Here is a 21,174-nt window from a genome sequence, read left to right as displayed (position 1 = left end):
GTCCTGGCAAATGTGTTGTAGTATCCACATGTGTTATGTGAGTGTGGACAGCGCTCGCTGCAGTCTGAACCACACTCTGCTTACTATCCACGTATGACTCAGTGCTATTCTGATGGGTCTTGAGCTTGAAACACAGGCTGGCTTCACAAAGGAAACGTGGCCTTCTGAGAAAGCACGTCTCCCTGTTGGCAGATAAGAAACTCATCATACTTCCTCATCTCAATCAGAGGTAAACACCATGTCTTGAGTGTCTCCAGTAGGTCTCGAGCTCACCCTGTGAGAGAATCACAAGTTCTGGATTTTCAGCACAGTGGCTGGTTTCCTGGGAGCTCCCTGGCAGAGTGGCGGTCCCCAGCTGGAACTCCTGGGCTTCCCATCAGATACTGGCCTAAGACACACCCTGTTCGTCCTGAATGCGCAACTCCACATGGAGCCTTGCTCTCCCGCGCTGTGTGCCCAGACTTCCCTGGTTGCCTTCTGCCTCCCTCCCTCTTTGAAGCCACAGCAACCTGCCCACACCTAGGTCAAAGATTTATCCATTAAATTAGCCACAGAAAGCCCCTGACTTAGGACGTATTCAAGTTATGATGAGTGGCACTTATGACCATCTGGTTTTTGGGGATATTTTTGTACATCTTGTTAGTAATATGTGCTACATACAACTTCCAAACCCCCAAAGGCAAATAAAATCTGGATTTATAAAGATATTGGTAATAAAAGGCAATATAATGAAAACTTAAAAAAAAAAAAAAAAGGAAATATTCACCTTATATCAGAACCAACTCACAACAGGGTGGGTGGGATGATGGGATCATTGGCAACTACCTATATGTATAACTTGTCTTCCCCCTTGGACTTTAAGAACCTCTAAGGAAGGAATTGTGTCTAATTCATCTTGAAATCCTTGATGGATATCACAGGATATGTCATTTGACAGGTAAATGTTTGCTAATGAACAAGTCAGTCAGAACTGACAACAAATCCTTTTATGGATTGAATTGTGTGGTAGTTAACATCGTATGTCAGCTTGGCTGGGCCTGGTCGAGTGGCTGGGCAGCTGGATGTAGTTATTTCCCATAGTGAGATTGACACTTAATTCCATGGTGGAACCTGCCAAAAGCAGCTGAGTAGCTTCTTTAGGGATGTGGTCTGCTTCCAGTGTACGAGAAGCAGTTTTGAGGAAGGTCTCTAGCTTTTAAGCACGCTTGAACCCTGCATATAGTTGAGTCGTTGTTCAGCAGCCTGGCATGCCCTCCCGATCTTGGGACCTTATCAGGACTTGAATTAGTGGCCTGGCCTGTGGTTTGGTAATATCAATATCATGCCTTATTACTTGCTGACCTTGGGCTTGTCAGCCTCAGCAGCCAGCAGCTGTCTGAGTGAAGCAGAGCCTCCTGCTCCAGTGGGCCAGAAGCAGGAGACAGAGCTGTAGCCCAAGGTCGAGGGGCTTTCACCCAGCACCTACAACTGGCACCTTGAACTTGGACTTCTAGCCTCCAAAATGTAGAAGAATAAACTCCTGGTTGTTAAAGCGATCCCATTTGTAGTATATTCTGTTAGAGCAGCACAGAGGTGACCAGAACAAATTGTGTCCCCCAAAAGTCAGTGTAAATCCTAACCCCTACACCCGTGTGTATAATCCCATTCTGGAATAAGGTTTTCTTTGGTATGTTCATATGACCTTTATCAGTGTAGGTGTACCTTAAACCAATCACTTTTGTGATCTAACAGGGCAGATTAGCACAGAGGAGCAAGCACAAAAAAGGCAAAGACAGATGTCACGCAGCGTGGAGAGCTCCAAGGAGCATGGGGAAGAACACTAGGGAAGCTGTGACAAGTATTTTCCCCCAGAAAGGACACAGAGAGCCTTCACCTTAAATTGGGGGCCTGGAACTCAGACTTCTAGACTCCTGAACTGTGAGAACATTTCTGTCTGTGAAAGCCACCACTTGTGGAGTTTCTGTAACAGCAGCTCTAGGAGGCTGCAAGAAGTCCCTAGGACACTACTAAGCTGTTTGAACTCCCCAGCTCAGGTTCTGCTCTAAGACAGAATGGCAGTGTGGAGATCAACGGAGACCCTCCTGAAAAACGCCCGGCGTATCCCCAGGCTCCTAGCAGCTACTCAGTCCCCAAGTCCCCTCCCCACCTGCCAGGATAAAACATGTAAGAAGACATCAGTGACCCATGAAAACAGCAAACTCAGACATGTCCAAACCTTGATAAAATGCATTGCCTATTCTGATTAGAAACCTCAACTTCAGGAATCCTGGATCAAATCATTAGTGACTATGGGTGATCACAACACTGTGGGTAACGGGAACCATCAGGGTCACTGTGCTTTGTCTGCCTGACACATGACAAGCACCAGGCAAGTCCCTTCTGGGACCTCTGATTATCACGGCTGGCAACACAACCACTTGAGAAGTCTGCCTGTCACCCCATTTCACAGAGGAGAACAATGAGGCCCTGAGACATCCAGCCTCTGCCCAGGGATTGCAGCTGGTGGACACTAGAGCTTGGACTTTGTTTCTACATCATGCACCATATTACTCATCAGGGAGAAAGTCTCCCAGGGGAGCAGAGTTATAGAACTTGACACGGTTCACAGGCAGACCCTGTGCCCTCAATATCCCCATAGCCTGGAAACAGCAGCAAGTACTGGCATCATGAGCTAGGATAAAGGTGAGAAGTGCATTTATTTCTGCCAGCACATTGCTTCACCCCTGCAAAGAGAGGGAAAATGGGAGCACCCCTCGATTTTTAGTACAATGCTTTGAGGACACCACCTCAGTCATTGTGTCTACGCCCTGAGCTGCCTTCAGGGCACCCACACACCTGTTTTTATTGCAGACCAAGGATGCACTTTCATTGATTTCAAGACAAGCCACCATTTAACACCAACAGACAAAGCAACACATCTCAGAGAAAACCCCAAATATCACAACAACTACAGAGGCAACAACCCCAGAGTACCTAAGAGATGGACCACAAGGGATCGGGATAAAGACAATCTACTTCCATTCCCACCCCTTGACACTCCACCCCTTGATACCACATTCACCTCCCAAGAGCCATGCTCAGAGCCATGCATGTTAATGACACCCAAAGTTAGTTTTAATCTCAAAGTAATTGTAATCAACCTCAGGAATGCTGTATCAAAATGAGGGACTGTGGTGCAGTGAATGACTTGGTCTGGCTCTCCCAGCCATGGTCTTTGTGACTCCCACCAGATGACTGGGTGGAGCTATGTAAATGTGATTGTGGCCCACCAAGGGAATTGGATAGCTTGCTAATAATGCAAATAAGGTACATGGCACCCTTCTGGGGGTGGGGCCATACAAATAAAGTATATAGAAGTCTAATGTGGGGATAGATTAGTTTTGTCATTCTGCTAGGCTTAAAATGAGCCTTCCTTGAGGCAGAAAAGGGGGTCTCACTGCCATACAGAGAAAAAAGCCAGAGGTGGAGTGGAGCACATCCTTGGATCCACGATCCCGAAGTTGGACCTCCTTGGCAGACAGACGGCAGAGGTGAATGGCAGAGGCGACCAGCAGAGGAACCAGGAGGCATGAGACAGAGCAGCAGGCTTGCCAGCCCACAGAGCAAGAAAGCTGAGTGCCTTTGGGCAGGGAGCCTGCTGGTGGAGTGGGGTGCACCTGTTGGCAGGGCTAAAAGAGCTTTGAAAAACTTGCCTGAGCAGGGCAGAGGCCAGGACAAGAGGCCAAGGACCAAGGAGAAGCATACCTGAGGGCACAGCAGAGGGGAGATTGTCCCAATCAAAGAACTGTGTCCTGGGTGTTCCTGAACCTGAATTGTAGCTTGTTACTACCCTAAGAAACCCTATAATTGTGAGTATTGTCTGTGAGGTGTGTGTAGTCATTGTAATGAACTATTGAACCCAGCAGAGAAGTAGTGAGTGCCGTGGGAGGGAAGGCTGGTGTCAGAGTTGGTAAAAAGGCTGGAAGGTGGTGGCATGCCTGGCCTCTTAGGACTCAGCCTTGGGCTGCTGATGGTGACTCTGTCTCCCTCTTGTGAGGTTAGAAGAGGTCAGATGAGGACAGTGCCTGCATGCCCTTTTTGCAGGGACTTTGTTTTAAACAATCTTAATGGGAAGGAATGAATTGAAGAGCACACATCTAGGAGTGCTATGCTCTGTTGTTGTAGTTTGTTGTCATGGCATCAACTCCTCACTTGCCCAGTCCTGCCCCGCCTCCATTGTTCAGTGCCCCTGTACTGTTACAGCCACTGTGCAGGCTGAGTGCTTTTCACCCGAGAGGACAGTACTTTGTTGTGATCACCAGGCCTACTTGGTCTGGAAGCCCTGCTGAAATCTGTCTACCATTAGTGACCTGCTGGTATTTGAAATGCAAGTTGTGTAGCCTCCACCTCACAGCAACATGCAGGCCCCTGCATTGGGACACACGGATGGATGAGTGATGGGACAGATTTTAGACCCCAGACTTGACTTTCCTTTAAACGCCCAATTTGCACAATATTTCTTCTCTCAGGAGAACTCTAGTCTCTGCCAAACTGGTGACCACTTACCCTGGAAATGATTGGACTTTCCAGTTTTCCTTCAGAACCAGGACAATTAGGATTCCAGCCATAAAAGCCAACCTGCAGAGGCTGCACCCAGCATGGTCTGATTAAGCAGACAGCTAAAAGAAGTGAGTTACTCGAGGGGACAGCTGGTGTGGAAAGGAGAAAACATCCCACTATCAAATGTCAAGGTAACTAAAACTCACTGCCATCGAGTCGAATCCGGCTCATACTCCTCCTCCTTGGATTTCCAAGGTGGTATCTCTACAGAAGTAGATTGCCCAACCTTCCTTCTGAGGAGTGGCTGGTGGGTTTGAACTTCCAGCCTTCTGGTTAGCAGTCAAATGCCTTAGGCACTACGCCACCAAATCCTAATGTTAAGGCACCCAAGGTAAATTACCCACATTGCAAATACACAACGTACAAAGAGAATGTAAGAACAAGGGCTTCGAACTGGTTCATTTGGGTTCAACCCCAACTGAGTATTTCTATTTCCCCCCAAAGAGACTGAGCCAGAGTCTACATTTTAATAAGATCTTGTACAGCTGGGATCTATAAGAATCGTCTGGGATCTCATTCAAATGTAGATTCAGATTCAGTCTTTGTGGGGCGGAAACACAAATTTTCAGCAAGGGGTCAGCAGGAATGAACCGGTTCAAAGCCCTGGTGAAAACCCACCCAACAATTCAGGGCTTCTTTTGAACAAGAGGAATCCTGCTCTCCCCTGGGGGCAGATGGACATATACGGAGCTAGGTCTTAATGTTTGTGTAAAACTGGTAGGACACCAAGGCTTCCTGCTTCCGATGGAAAACCAAAAGCACAAGGGAGAAGTTCAGATGCCTGCCTATGTCCCCATCCATCCTGGCCTCAGCAACAGGAGAACACTGCTCTGGGGCTGGGGGCCCTGGGCCCAGGAGACGCTGGCTTCCTCTCTGTCTCTGTCTCTGCGCCTTCCCACTCCCCTCTGCTCTGTCGCTCTGTCCCTCTCCCTCTCTCTCTCCCCCTCTCCCCCCACTTCCTGTGGTTTGTCCATCACTGCCTGTGGCCTCTTCACAACAGCAATTGGACAACAGTATCTGGCCCTCCCCTCACAAGCCCTGGGGGAGAGCAGCACACCATTCTGAGCTCTGAGCTCCAGAACTTTCAGTGGGGCCTGGCCACGGGTCACAGGAGGGTCTTTCTCTAATAGAGAGTTTATCTCCAAGGTTAAAAACATCAAAGGCTGGTCTCAGCCCAACTCCCACCCAGGGCCATGCCCGCTGGGAGCTTCCAGACTGTGCCTTCCAGGTCCTGTTGATGCCAGGTGGCCATGGGCCTTCCTGCTGTCAGGGCGTCAGGCTGGAGAGGACAGAGAGCACACACTCACCCCCACACCTCCTGGAGAATCCCAGGAGGACTCAGATGCTGAGAGCCAATCACTAGGGCACCCTTCCATTCATGAACACCTTGTCTGTGAGCACAGCCAAGCACCCTTGCTTGGCAAGGCACCCTGCATTCATAAATACACCAACTGTGGACACAGCCAAGCACCCCGGGCAAGGCAAGTCTCTAACACTGGTCAAGCCAGTTGTGTCACGGAATGGCCACTGAAGATGGAATAGCTGGGCGGCCATGGATGTGTGCAAAGAGCCAAAGACGCCCGTTTCTTTCCTGTAGAAAGATTACCGGCACAGTGATTGCAGTATTACTTACTTAGATAAACGTCCTGTCTCTCTCACTTTTAAACAGGAAAGGGAAGCCCTTCTCATGGGATGGGGCCAGCACGAGCATCTGAACGTGAACAGGGTCATCTTTGTGGTCAGTGTTCAGTACACGGGTGTCAGGCTGCGGCTCTTCTTCCCTCCGTCCATGCCCTGTCTCCCCTGTCCCAGCCTCTGCCCCTGCGTCACTCCAGCTCTTACTGCCCAGCACCGTGGCCTGATCGGCTCATCCCTCCTTACCACCACCTCCCTGCCCTGCCCCCGTCCCTCGCCATCCCAGCAATCTCAGCCCGGACAGTGTCTGCATGAAAGGGCAGCGGAGGCTCAGGGGTGGGATTCCTGCCACCCACGCAGGACTCCAGGGCTCAGTCCCCACCAATGCTCTCCACGTGCAGGCCCGGTCCATCAGTGGAGGCTGAGCAGCCGCAGCAGAGCCTCCACAGGAAGACTCACTGGGAAGAAAGGCCTGGAGACCGGTTTCCACAACCAGCCAAGGAAGGCCTGTGGGCCAAGTGCTCCGCTCCCTGTCACAGGGCCACCCTGGGCAGCCAGCGACCACATCCGCAAGCACCTCAGACTCCAGGAGGGGCACCCGCCATGCTCTCGGGAGTCCGTCTTCCGGGTCTAACTTCTGGGCCACACTGGTTGCACAGCTAGCCGGGGGCCACTTCCCAGCCTCAGAGATGACAAAGACAGACAAAGACTTTGTGGCTGCTTCCATTCTGATTTTTAAATTTTCTTCCAAACATAGGATTTGGGAGGAAGTTAAATGCCTTTGATTAACATCAAAGTCTTGAAGAAGAGCAAGGCATGGCAACCCTTGGATTTGTCCCACCGTCACCTGACAACATCAGCTGGCCTATTCTAACACTCATGTGGCCACCAGGCCAGTCAACAGCCCTCTTCCTAACACTCCTGTGGCTGCCAGGCTAGTCAACAGTCCTTCTTCTAAGTGAAGAGTAATAGTAAAGACTACAAAATGTGAAGCATAAAAGCCAGTAACACAAGGGCCAGCTGCCAATTCTCCAAGGTAAATGAAATCCCAAATCGCCCTGATACCTTGGGGTAGTCCGTAGCCAAAGCTGAATGAGCAAAAAGCCTGTGTGCGCTCAGCTGAGTCCAAGGTTGACTTTCAATTAATCCAACCAGATTTTATGGCAATCTCCGCTTCTTTCCACTGCCCTTCACAAGGATGGTCATGTGTCTTCTGCCGCCTTTGACAATGAGCTCCGATGTTTCTCTGAACCAAGGACCCCCCAGTAGTCCTGGATGACCTATGCCCAATGCCCAGCCCTTCCAGTTGCGAGCGAGCTGAGTCCATCACACATGGTCTTCTAACAGTATGTGTTTCTCCACTCATAAGCAAAGGCATTGAACAGTTCTCCATTCTTACTTGGAGACCCATGTCCTCCAGTACAGACCATCAACTATAACAATGTTAATGCTAGCAGTGGTCATTCAATAGTGAAGGAACTGTCACTGATGGAGCAGCTGCTCAGTTAAACCTCAGACAGGACAAGCCACCTTTCTCTAGAAACTGCCGTATTATACTGTTTTCAGTGAAGGTTTCAAGCAATTAGGTTCCCAGTCAACAGTCTCTACACAAGCTATCCCACAACATTGGTTCCATTTTTCACAACGTGTGAGCCTTGCCTGTGATTAGCCCTCAGGTTGTCCTGTTTCTGTTCATCTAGCTTCCCTGGCCCCTACCTTCTCATCTTTATTTCAAAGTCATTGTTAGTTGTTTGGAACAATGCACTCTGAATTGATGATCAGTCTTGGCTGCTGTGTGGTCTCAGCCCCATTTGAGTTCAGGTTGGGGTATCAGCTGTCGTCGACTGCTAGTGATCCCCATGCACTAGAATGAAGCCTGGTCCTGCTCCATCTTCATGATCCTTGGTCAACTTGAGCCCCTGGCTGTGGCCACCATGTCGATCCATCTCATGGAGGATTTCTGTTATTTACAATGACTTTCAACTTCACCAAACAGGAAGTTCAGGAAGGGCACAGAAGGGATTTTCAATGATTGCTGTCTGTGCATCTCTGTTGTTGAGCAGCTTCAAGAAGTGCATGCCATGTTTGTAACTGTCCTACCATCCACTGTGCATAGCCCTGTGACCAGCTTCCCCACAGCCCTCCTTCCTCAACTCCTAGCTTCTCCCTGCTGCCTCTCTGCGACACACTGCCCTCCTAGGGAGCTACTGCAGAAGCTGAGTCTGGGCCAGTCTGCATCTGCAGCAGCTTCTCCTACTGCTGAGGACATGGGACAAGACAAGAGATTTGCATGCAAAGATGGACACATCTTTCCCAGGATGACACCTCACCAAACCATAGACCCTCACAATCAAGGGTGCCTATGTTGGACACAGCCTTTTGCTAGGGATGAGGTCAGGGACAGCCCCACTCCATGGGTGGTGAGCTTGGGACTGAGGGACCATCCTCACCATGTCTGCTGGATGCAGCTCCTCTCCCACTGCAGGCTCCCAGGGCAGCACCCAGGCAGCCCCTAAATGGACCTCAAGATCATCCCACATGTGGGCTCCACAAGACTGCAGGCTGACAGGCTGCTGCCTTCACTCTGTGCACCCAGCTCCCACAGCATTGTGGCATCGACCTCTGTGAGGGGCAGTGCTCTTGATGCTGGTGGGAAGGTGGGCTACGAATGTTCATGTACGCCATAGAAGAGGTCACAAGGGACCCCAAGGACCACTGGTGGCTGCAGGGAGGCGAGACTGGACTCTGGCCGAGACCCTACACAGGTTGACACTGCCAATCGGCTGTTTGTGCATACGAGGACCTGGAGCAGCCATCAGGTCTAGACCGACTGCCCTGGCAGCAAAGCATACCCCTGAGAAGTCTCATGAGGGGCTGTCTGCTGCAGGTGACTTTCATTTCAGCACACATGACACTAAGCAGCTCTGACAGCAATGAGCCACCACTTTCAGCTCTGACCCCGCAAGGCTCCTAATCTGTGATCATAGAACTTTGTCATCAGGAAATTAACAGTATAGTCAGCCAAAAATGACGGCTTACAAAACACCTACTGTGTGCCACCCATGTGCTCACCTGCATCTATCCATCCCACCACACCCCTAAAGGCAGATCCTATCATCCTCTCTAGGGGTGCAGCAATTGTGGTAAAAAATTACAGAGTCACCACTACAAGGGGAGTCCTGGGTGGTGCAGTCAACGCACTCACCACTGACTGAAATGGTGGGGGTTTAAGTCCACCCAGAGACACCTCAGAAGAAAGGCCTGGCACTCTACTTCTGAAAAGTCATCATCTGAAGACCTGTGGAGCCCAGTTCTGCTCTGACACATGGGGTGCCAGGAGGCAGAGTGACCAACAAGGCAACTGTTTGTCTGTATTTCAGTGAAAGGAAGGAAAGGACAGAGGGGAGAGGGAGGGAGGCGAGAGGAAGGAGGGGGGAGGGAGGGAAACAAGGAAGGAAATGTATATTAAGTAGTGAAATACTGAGATGTCCTCATTTCCACTTACAATCCTTTGGCTGCTGCTGAAGTTGTGCATGTTCCATATTTTCATTAACTAATTTGTTTCCTCTTTCTTGACCCCTTCATCCATAGGTATTATCTTTACAATATTCATATGTGTGTGTGTTGATAAACAATGTAAAGACAGATACAAATATAAGTATCCTTTGTAGGACATCCATGCTTTTACGTATTGAATTGTGACCCCCAAAGTAGATGAGGAGGTAAATCCTAACCTCCATGCTTGTGGCTGTAAGCCCGATTTGGGAAGGGGTTGTCCTTGTTGTGTTAATGAGGCAGGATTAGTGTAGGGTGTATCTTGAGTCAATCTCTTCTGAGATATAAAAGAGATTAAACAAGCAGAAATGGACTAGAGAGACGCCATGCCACATGAAGACTGCCCAGGTTCTTCTGTGTTTGAACCATCCACTGTGGTCTTTTTGTGACACCAGCACTAGGTACCATATTTAACACAATAGGTGCAGTCTATGTTTTTTTTTTAAATGGTGCAGCATCCTTGTGAGTTAGTTTCTTTTGCATTCTATGTGCTTTATATGTGTGTGCTCATCATTTATGGGCACTTTATATGGAAAAACCTGGTAACTAAGACAGATATCATATTTTCTTAATCATAGGAATTTGAACATTTTTTAAACAGTTAATGTAAAAGAATTTACATCTTGCATTTGAATCTCTGAGTCTTGTCTTTTGTAATTTTTTCTCTCTCATCCTTACAGTTCATTACACATTTTGCCTCCAGATATTGTCCCTATTCAGCACTTTTTTTAATATTTAACTTGCTAATCCATATTTAATGTGACATTAAAACATAAATTTTCAACTATCAAATATATATTTCTGTGAAGAGAGCGTGCCTCATTTTCATCTCTGCTAACCCTTGAAGAACTCACTTCACTCCTTAGAAATTCTTGGAGGCACATGACCAGGTAGCCTTGTTTTCTTTCCTTTTTCAGTCATTCCGACCCATTGGGTCTGACACCCAGTGCCACCTCTTAAGTACACTGTAGAAAACGCACTTCCCAAGTGAGATAAAAGCCAATTTGACTAATGCCATGTCACGAGTGACTGCTATTACAAATAATATTTTGCAATTTATCACTAGCTGTAAGGCTCAGCAAATTGTTAAAATAGTGAAATGAAATATGAACTCGGTGGAGCAAAATTATTACAGCCCTTTAATAGCCTTGAAGGGGCTTGGGGATGGTCTACTCAAAGGGATTGAGAGAGTGGCTTCAGACTAGCCAGAGGCCTATCATATGGGAGGAAGAGTCATGGCTCTGACCTCACTCCAAAGGGCAAAAGGAAAAAGGCAGCCCTTGGAGGAAGTCAGGAGCCTTGATGAGGCAGTGGCTGAGTGCTCAGTTGCTAACCAAAAGGTTGTTAGTGTGGCCATGCCAGCTGCTCCATGGGAGAAGGATGTGGCCCTCTACTTCTGTGATAATTACAGCCTTGCAAACCCCATGGGGCAGTTCTACTCTGCTATGGGCAGAACTGACTAGACAGTGACAGGTTGTAGAGGAAGTTCACTGAGAAGGGAGTGTTGTTTGGGGAAAGTGAGGACAATCCTATTCAAGAGTCACCCCAAGACCAGGCTGCCCTATGGCACCCATTAGTGAGATCTGGTGTGCTGCAGATGGCCCCTACATGCAGTAGGTCTCATAAACACCCCCGTGACCTGCTCCCACTGTCTGTCTGACCTCCACTTCCTTCCCTTATGTGGCTTTAATCAAACTGCCTCCTTGCTGCTCCATGGGCTTGTCAGGCATCCTCTTGACTCAGTTGTTCCACCAGAATGTTCTTCCCCAAGACATCCACACAGAGAAAGCCCTCAGCTTCTTCAATCTTTGCTCAAAAGGTCATCTCCTCAACCTTCTCCTTAGATTGTAACCACTCCCTCTGCCCTCCCAATCTTCCTTTTCTTATCTACAATTTCTGTTCTCCCTGATGCTATCACTTTCAAACACATAAATAATCCACCTATTTACTGCATCTTTTGTTTGCTTGCTACTCATTTTATTTTGTTTCTCAATATATTTCAATCACCAAAAATAGGTTCTGTTGAGCCAGACCCTTTGTACAGTGGAATGAAACCCTGCCTGGTCCTGCACCACCCACACGATCGTTGCTATGTTTGAGCCCATGGTTGCAGCCACTGGGCCCATCCATCTTGCAGAGGGGCTCCCTCTTTTCCACTGACCCTCTACTGAACCGAGCATGATGTCCTTGTCCAGGGAGTAGTCCCTCCTGATAACCTGTCCAGAGTATGTGACACAAAGTCTCTCTTGGTCCTCCCTTCTAAGGAGCACTCTGGCTGCATTTTTTCCAAGACAGATGTGTTTGTTCTTCTGGCAGTCCAAGGGAGCTTCAATAGTCTTCACCAATGCTATGATCGAAAGGTGTCAATTCCTCTTCACTCCACCTTATTCATTGTCTTGGTACATAGAGTAGATGCTTCATGAATATACGTGGAAATGAATGAATGCATAAAGGAATGAATGAAAATAAATGACTACATCTATTAGTCTAATACTTTAGTTGCACTGTACCCAATTAAGTAAAATTGCAGATGGATTAATCAAATTCACCATTTTGCATAGTATTTTTAAAAAGGTTTTTACATTCTACAAAAGAAATGTGCATCTCTGAGGCACATTGGAAGGGGCCCTGTTGGTGGATTTGTGGGGTGGTGTTTGTCATTATCGGCCAAACCATGTGCTTGGCAAGGCCAGGGGCCATGTATCATTTAGTTCTACATCCTTGGTGTCTGACACAAATCAGATGTGCAGTAAATCTAACTGAATGATTGGAGAATTGAACGTGCCACCAAACCACACTCGGCTGAAGCCAATGTTGTGTGGGGACACGTGGGCTCTTGCCTCTCCATCTTTGAGAGTGTTGAGAGTTAGGGGAGCAATGAGGACAACACTGCATTTTCCGCAGGCACACTTAACAGGCATTAAAGAAATGGTACTGAGTTAGGGAGGTTCCATGGATTTAATCAGAGATGTTAAAGGGGAAAAGGAAGAGGCCCCCAAAAAAACTAAGAACATGAGTGGCCTTCCTCCAGACCTAGAGAAGACTGGGGTTGGGATTCCCAATAGCAAAGGTGGTGTCCTGTTACTGTTTTCAGTGGCTTTACTTGAGTAAAGGACCCCAGGAAACACAATATTTAGAGCATTCAGCTGCTAAACAAAAGGTTGGCAGTTTGAACCCACCAGTGCCCCATGGGAGAAAGATGAGGCAGTCTGCTTCCATAAAGAAAACTTGGAAAACTAGGGGGGCAGTTCTTTTCTGTCCTACAGAGTCACTGTAAGCCAGAATCGACTTAATGGCAATGAGTTTGTTTGAGTGAAGGGGTCAGCTGAGTAGAAATTACTGATTCTGTTGTAAGCTAGTCAAATTGGTTCTTTTCCCTCGACCACATGATTGTTAGGGATTCTCTGGGGACACAGAGCTTTCGTCAGCAAACGGCTCTGGTGGAGAACGCAGCACTCTGGGCAGCGGTGCTCTCTGGGGTGAAGACTCTCCAGAAATTGCCCCGAGGCCAGCACGGAGCCAGTTGCTGGGTGTCTGCTGGGGCTGGAGGAGAACAGAAGGTCGAGGAGAGGATCCATTTCATCTGCCGCCATGACGACGGAAGGGGAAAGGCCTCCTCCCAGGGAGAGGCTTTCTAAAAGTGAAATCGGCCTCTGTTCTGAGCTTTCCTGGGGTGCACTATCTCGGGTGTTCATTGTACCAGGAGTCTGTGGGGACTCCCTTTCTGGATGCAGCTCCCCATCTTGAGAAGGAGCAGCACGACCAGGCAGGCTCCCACCTGGGAGGGTTGCAAAGATGCTCCGATGATGTTCCCATGCTCCACCCCCACCCGCAACTGGGACCAGGGCTCACACTCAGCACTGCAGGGCCCAGAGCCCTTTCCCAAGCACCCTCCGAGGGAGAGCCATCTGACATTCTGGTCACTAGGTCCCCTGCACATGCCGCCACATGCCACTTCCCCTCACAGAAGAATGTGCCAGCTTCCCCTGATACTGGGTGTCCCAGACAGAGCCTCACACATGGCTAGACTTGAGAGCATCAACACAAAGCCCCAAGCAACATGCAGGCTTTACTGCTCTCACAACCCAAGCAGAACACTGCTCCCAAAGACAGTCTGTAGGGACTGCAGAATCCCATCCATGACGGGGGTAGAGGCCCATGTTGTTCAAGGGACAGAGCCCTTCGACTGCCAGCCAGTGGCAGAAATAGTATCTGCCACTGCGGTTCAAATGCACCAGCCACTCCTCAGAAGGAAGGTTGGGCAATCTACTTCCATGGTGACTTGGAAAGTCAAGGAGGGGTCACCATGAGTCAGATCTGACTCTGGCAGTGAATTTGGTTTTTTGGTTTGACTGCCTTTTTGAAATGAAATTCTAGGCCTTGCACTTGAATGCAGCTATTATCTGACATGAAAAAGTAAATAAACAAACAACAGTCCATAAATGGTTTGCTGATAAGAGAACAAAAGATAAGGGCCTGCACTACAGACATTTATAGCAACACCCAGAATAACAATGAGAATTAAATGTCAACATGCATCTTATCTCTTAAAGATACAGGCATGTCCAATAAAGCACATGTTCCCTTATTATCTGTTTATATATTTATTGCCTTGAAAGAAGGCTTTGTGCAGATTTTGACAAGCGGTCCAACAATGGAAACAAGTTTGGGAGTCAGCCACATTGCTCAGAACACCACAGGAAGCGAGCCAGGCTTGTACTTTCTGGGCCTGCCAAACGCATCCGCTATCCAGAACCCAGCACACTAGAGATAAAAAGGAATGAGGGGTCGGCAGAGCAGCCAAGCAAAGGGGCTTCTGGAGGGTTGACCTTGAGGACCTGGTGAAACTCTTCTCAGCTCCAAGGACATCAGGCAGTTGGACTCCCTGCCTGGTTCCTGCTAAGAAGGAAGTGCTCTCTTCACCTCAAAGACACCAGCACTGGCCTCCCGCCCATGTCAGGAGCCCTCGGGCTCTGCATGACACCCTGGCACAGTGGTAGCATCGTAAACATCTCAGGACACAGAGGATAGTGAACCCAGCCAAAGACTACACACCAGGTGTTTTCAGAAATAGGATGTTGGGGTTGGGCCAGGCCCAGTGCCCAGTGCTTGGAGACACACAGTGAGTACAAGCAGTCAGGGGGAGGCCAATAGTCAAGCAATCCCAAAAAGAAAGGCACAGACTCTGCTTCCAGATGACAGTGAGGGGCATGTGTTCCTCTCCCATCCCTTTGGAGACCCTGAAGTACCAAGAGATGAGTGGAGCAGGAAGGGGTCATTTGAGAGATCCTCACAGGTTTCCAGAAGGTGAGAAGCAGAGGGGATCAAGTTATGCAGAGAACCTTGAAGAGGCATCAAGGTCTTTTGGCTTAATGGAATCTCAAGAGGCTCTGGCCATAACTGTCCCACACCAAAGGCGCCCAGGCCCGAGTCCATTTCCTAAACAGGAAAGAGCAGTCCTGGTATACAACGCAAAAATGAGCAGAAGTGGCAGTTGAAGAGCAGAGAGAAGGAGTCACCCAAGAAGGGACTGAACAGAACTGGAAATAAAGGATAACAACATGAAGACCCAAGAGCATGGACAGTATCATGTACCAGGTTGACAGAAAACAAGAGAGCAACTCAGACCACAGTCATGCTCCTGGGGTACCCACAGATTACAGAAATAAAAACTCAACCGATTTGGAAAACAAAGTTAAGGAAGTCATCTAAAATGTGAGGTGGGCGGAGGAAGTGGAAAAGACAGACAATATGAGAGAAATCAACAAAAGACATGGAGGGCCAATCCATATTGGCTGAGAGCCCACTTACAAAAGGTATCAAGGGTATGTAAATAAGGTGAGGAGAGACCTTGATCTCTCCCTCCCTCCCCCTTCTCCTTTTCTCCCATCTCTCTTTATGCAGAGAAAGGAAGAGAGGGGCCAATTTCTCAGAAGCAATGGAGAACATGAATCTTTGGACTGAAAAGGCCTGCAGAGTTTTCTACAGAATCAACAGTAAAATACGTCCAGATACTGTTAGAAAATAACTGAACATCAAGGACCACAGAGGTGCCATAGCAAATTCCAAAAAGAAAACACAAGGATACTATAAAATCCTTCAGGTCAGACTGAAATGACTCCTTTCTTTCACACCATCAGATTTTAGAAGATAATAGAAAATGTCCTTAAAATTCTGAGGGAAACATATTTCAAACTACTATTGTACAGGATGTGAGCAATCTACTTCTGTAGAGATACCACCTCAGAAGCCCAAGGAGGGGTCGTTATGTGTCGGAACCAACTCAATGGCAGTGAGTTTTTTTTTTTTTTTTTTAACTGTACAGGATTGGACAGTGTTTCATTCTGCTCTACATGGCATCACTATGCATCAGACCCAACTCAATGGCACCTAACAACAACACTCACCTACCAACCCAACAACTACCACCTAACAACTTGACAAACTATCATCAACTTTGAGGGCAAAATCAGAATCTGAAACATCAAAGAAACCAGAAATAGCCTTTATTGAGATAGTATTTTAGGATATACTCCAGCAAAGACAGACTGTAAAGCAGGAAAGAAGAGAACACTTAATTCAGGAAACTGTGAATGCAAACCAGCAGAACAGTGATGCAAAGTTAGGGCATTATATCTGGAGAGGATCCACCAAGAAAAAATGGATCAGGAAGTGAGAGCTTTGAAGATGCTTCCAGGAAAATGAATAAATGAAAGACTTAATGACAGAAATGGACAAGTACAATTAAGGATTTGAAAATGATTTCAGAAAAATGAAAAACAAAAGAAACACAAGCAGACAAAGTTGTGTAAGACAGACCTGGTCCAACTAGCGAGCGACAGCATTTTAAGCAATTAGAGATGAGTAAAATATTTGATTGAGGATGATACAAGTAGCATTACCCTAGGGGTTGGACTTTGAATGGAACACAGCTATTTAATTGCAATACTGTAAATTGATTAACTAACCATTTTATGTATTTATTTACTTGTGGAGCCAAACTGTAGAACAAAGCCAGAAAACATCAGCTGTGCTTGCAGGACAGAATATAATTATTTACACCCTTGAGAATGCAACAGAAGTTAGGACTTGGGACATCAATGAGGATGTTAGAGTATGACTATCTTCCTATCATAAAGAAGAAGGTCAAGAAAGATTCAATTTGATGGAAGAGAACTGGAGGTTTAATTGCTATGTTGACTATGACTTCTGGGCAAACTGTTGACAGTGTCAGTGGGCTGCTGGGGTCTGCTTATAAGGCAGTAGGAGACACAAGTTACTGAGGAATGGTACCTTTGGCAAGTAGAATTTGAGGGTTTGAGGGGCTATGACTTGCAGGGCTGGAAAAAGAGAATAGTTTCTCATTCCCAGAAGCCCCAGTTGGTGAACAACTCTCAAAGTGAAACAAGGACGAAAACAAAATAAAAGTTGTGACTACAAACCCCACTGGTCTCAGGACCATGGTCTCAGGACCATGGTCTCAGGGACATCAAGGTCAGCTGGTATGACAATCGACAAAGACAGTGGACTTCCTACTGTGGTGAGTAGCAATGGGGACCTTAAAAGCTTGTGAGCAGCCATCAAAGGGGCAACTACTGGTCTCCCCATGTCTGGAGCAAGGAAGAATGAAGAAAATCAAACAATTAGTCCAGAGGACTAATGGATCCCCCAAACCTCAGCCTCCACACCCTGAAACCAGAAGAGCTAGATTGGTGCCCAGCTACCATGACTGACAGCTGTGAAAGAGATCACATTAGAAGGTTCTAGATAGAGTGGGAGAAACGTGTGGAATAAAACTCAAGATCATTAAAAAAAAAAAAAAAAGAGGCTCAGCTGTCAGATATAGATTGGCAGAAACCCCAAGCCTATAGCCCTTAGACACCCTTCAAGCCTGAAACTGAACTCATCCCCATGGCTCAACTTTCAACCAAAAGATGGACAAGTCTATAAAGTGAACAATCACACCAGTAAGGCACACGCTCCTTAGAACAGTGAGCTGTATGACTTCAAAAGGACAGCATCTGCCCAGGGATGAAATTCGGAAAGCAGGAAGAGATAGGAAAGAAGGACAAAAGGAAATAGAGAACACGGAGGAAGTGGGGTAAGGGTGTTACACTGCCATCAACGTTATGAAGAAAACGTGTATGGACTGTTTGATGGAAAACTGATTTGCTCTGCAGAGTTCACCTAAACTACAACGAAAAGTGAAACACACACACACATTGCTAAGATGTCTGAGACATCTAAGGTGTTGTCTAGTAGGTCCTTCAACTAGATAAAACGACTTCTCAGAAATCTTTCAGATGTAATCCACACAGGCCTAATGCTAAAATTCCTGTCAGTCTAAAAGGGAGACATGTCTTAGAAAAAGTGGGGGAGGCTATTGTTGAACCTAATACATAGAGAACCCACAAGGCTTTTAGGGGACTCCTGCAAGCAGACCTACACCCGGCTCTATACCTGGACCTAGCTCAGATTGCTAACCCACAGATGATGAGCTACAGAAGCCGTCATTGTTTTAGGCCTTTCTGCTTCAGGACAGTTTGTTACTCTGCAGAGTTAACTTTTCTGCAATGCAGAAACAGATACTGGTTGCTGTCAAGTGGACTTTGACTCACAGTGACCCTGTAGTACAGAGTGGAAGTGCCGCATAGTGTTCCTAAGGCTATAATCTTTATGGAAGCAGATTGCCACCTCTTTGTTCCACAGGGCGCCTGGTGGGCTTTAACTGTCAAACTTTCCGTGAGCAGCCAAGCATTTAACCACTGGGCCACTAGGGCTCCCCAGCAAGAGGTGACTTAGGTCATATTCATCTTTACCATGATGTGATGAAGTCAACAGTCACAGAGCAGCTGTGGGTTCCAAGTGCCAAAGTTTTGGTGAACAGCTGAGCAGTTATCCACCATGCCACCAGGGCACTCATACCATATTCATCTTTACTGTGATGAAGTCAACAGTCATTTTGTAAAGGTGGTAAGTAAATTAATATCAATTAATATTGATGTCTAGTTACCATTGAAAAGATATCTGACTCTGAAAATACAGAGCATAACATCTTAATAGCAAAGGTGGAAGGCATCTGCCTCTGCAATGGGGCATCGGGTGCCAGAGCAGGAGGCAGCTGCCCTCCAGGCGCAGGTGCACCAGCACTAGAATAATGAGAAGAGATGACAAAGCAGTGCTTTGAGATGTCCCACGGAGATGAGGCATGGGTGCTTACATGCCTCCTGCACCATACAGGTGCCTGCCACAAGGTAGAAACAACTGAGATGTCATCAACACGTGATAAATAAACTTTGGGGGCTAAGGGTACATCCACGAGGAAGACAAACATACATTCAGAGCTGGCAGACCCTTGGGAGTTAGCCACCTGAGGTTTGCGGGAGGGCTACCTTGGGTGCGTGAGACAGCACCCTCACCAGCTGAAAGACTGTGTGAAGGTGTGGAGGGTGGAAGGGACTCACATGCACCCATTTTCACTGTAGCTCTCTCCACACCAGCCCAAGGTGGAAACAACCGAAATGTCCATCAACACACAGTGAATGAGCATGGGGGCCTGGCCTCCCAGTGCAGTATCATTCAGCCACAAAGAGAAGTGAAGTTCTGATACCACGTGAATGGTGCTGAGTGGCTGTCAGTCACAGGACAGGTTTTGTGAGAGCTCACTCATAGGAAACTCCCAGAAAAGGCAAGGGGAGAGACCAAAAGGAGCCCTGGTGGTGCAAGGGTTAAGCTCTCAGCTGCTAAACAAGCAGCTCAGTGGTGGTCTCTTCCCAGGAAGGTTACAGCATAGAGAAGCCTGTGGGGCAGCTCTACTCTGAAGTATGGGGTCCTAGGAGTCGAAAGCCAACCCTCTGGCACTGACCACTGACCCACAACCCGGACACCAAAGTGCATTAGTGGTTATGGGGGCCAGGGGATGGGGGAGGGGAGTCACTGCATAGGAAGCATTGAGTCTCTGTTGTGGATGAGGGGAAATGTGGCAATGGATATTGGTGATAGCTGCACACAGAGTTGAGCCAATTGATGTCACTAAACTGTCCATGTGAAAAACAGTAAATTAGTTCATGTTGTGTTACATATTTACAACAATGACAACTACAACAACAGTGCCACTGAAGCTCTCCAGTGGAAACTGGACTAAAATGGGTCTTGAGAGGAGGGGCAGCCAATCCACTCAGCCAGGACAAGGATGATGGTCTTGGGGATGTGCAAGGTGTGGGGAGCCCTAGAAGACTTCCATCCAAGGCACCAGGCAGGGAGGGTCTCCTCCAACACTAGGATGGCCATGGAATCATGGTGTACTCTGAATACACTTGACCTCTGGACAAGGTTATTGTGCAACTTGGACAATGCAATGACCATTGGGTCCCTAGTACCCCCAGCCACACTCAGTTGCTCAACACTGGCCTCACACCCAGAGTCTCCCCACCATCCTGAGTGGGGACCGAGCCATGGATGCCAAGAATCCCCACACCTGAGTGGGGATGGAACCATGAACGCCCAGAGTCCCCACACCATCCTGAGTGGGGACAGAACCATGAATGTACAGAGTCCCCACACTGTCCTGAGTGGGGATGGAACCATGAATGCAGGCAAAGATGGCAGATTTCTTCTTCCCAGGACACCGTGGCCCTGGGACCCCAACCTCCAGGAGTAGGGCATAGGGGCTGTGCTGCAGGGCAAGTGGACTCTGGGAATAGACAGGAACTTCACCCCTGGGCCATCGTGTAGGCACCTGGAAAACATCAAGCATGGGCTGGGCTGAGCAGCAGCAGCCTGTCAGTAATGCCCTCATGCCACCATGCACTGTCTGGACCCCAGCTGATCTCTGCCCTGCCTCTCATGAGAGAATTCAGGATTCTCAGCGACAGAGCCACTCCAGTGAAAGGTGCAGGAGCCTCCCCAACCCCAAAGGGCGAGCGTTGGTATTGCTGCGGCTAGGGTGGAGAGCAGAGAACCGTGACCCCACCACACACTGGGAAAGTGTCGGCAAAGCTTAATTACAGAGCAGAGTAAGGGGGCTGCTGGAGGGTGTTAATTTAAGCATTTAAGCCATTAGGCAGTGTCACCAGGCTCAACCTCGCTGGAATTCTGTGAGCTTGTCGATGATTAATTATTTTTGGAAATAACCAACACTGTAGCTTGTTAATAGGCTTAAAATAATGATAAAATTTTAAGAATAAAATAGCTGGGAGAGTATTACAGCACCTTTGCCTTCCGCATGACTCACGGGTCTCACATCAAGGCCCCAGTGCCTCTGCCAAAGCTCCTCATGGCGCTTACCTTCTCAGGCCAACCACAGCACCATCTCTCCAAGCACAGGGCAGGAGCAAGGGGGTCATCAGCCTGTGAGCCTTCCAGGAGGAAACCCCCAGCACCTCC

At 48.0% G+C, this 21,174-nt stretch overlaps 1 protein-coding gene across 1 annotated transcript in view; it reads right to left on the bottom strand.

The window, feature by feature from the left end:
* Positions 1 to 21,174, bottom strand: part of TCERG1L (transcription elongation regulator 1 like) — a 219,229-nt gene that overhangs the window by 129,461 nt on the left and 68,594 nt on the right. Inside the window, exon 9 of the mRNA XM_042780403.1 lies at positions 4,420 to 4,460. Coding sequence (XP_042636337.1) covers positions 4,420 to 4,460 — 41 coding nt within the window. The remainder of the gene's footprint in view (positions 1 to 4,419; positions 4,461 to 21,174) is intronic.

Source organism: Orycteropus afer, unplaced genomic scaffold, assembly GCF_000298275.1.
Source record: "Orycteropus afer afer isolate SDZICR_OR568_19922 unplaced genomic scaffold, OryAfe1.0 scaffold00038, whole genome shotgun sequence".
Classification (NCBI taxonomy): Eukaryota; Metazoa; Chordata; class Mammalia; order Tubulidentata; family Orycteropodidae; genus Orycteropus; species Orycteropus afer.
The sequence above is the reverse complement of the archived record's forward strand: the minus strand, read 5'-3'. Positions and strand labels throughout refer to the sequence as shown.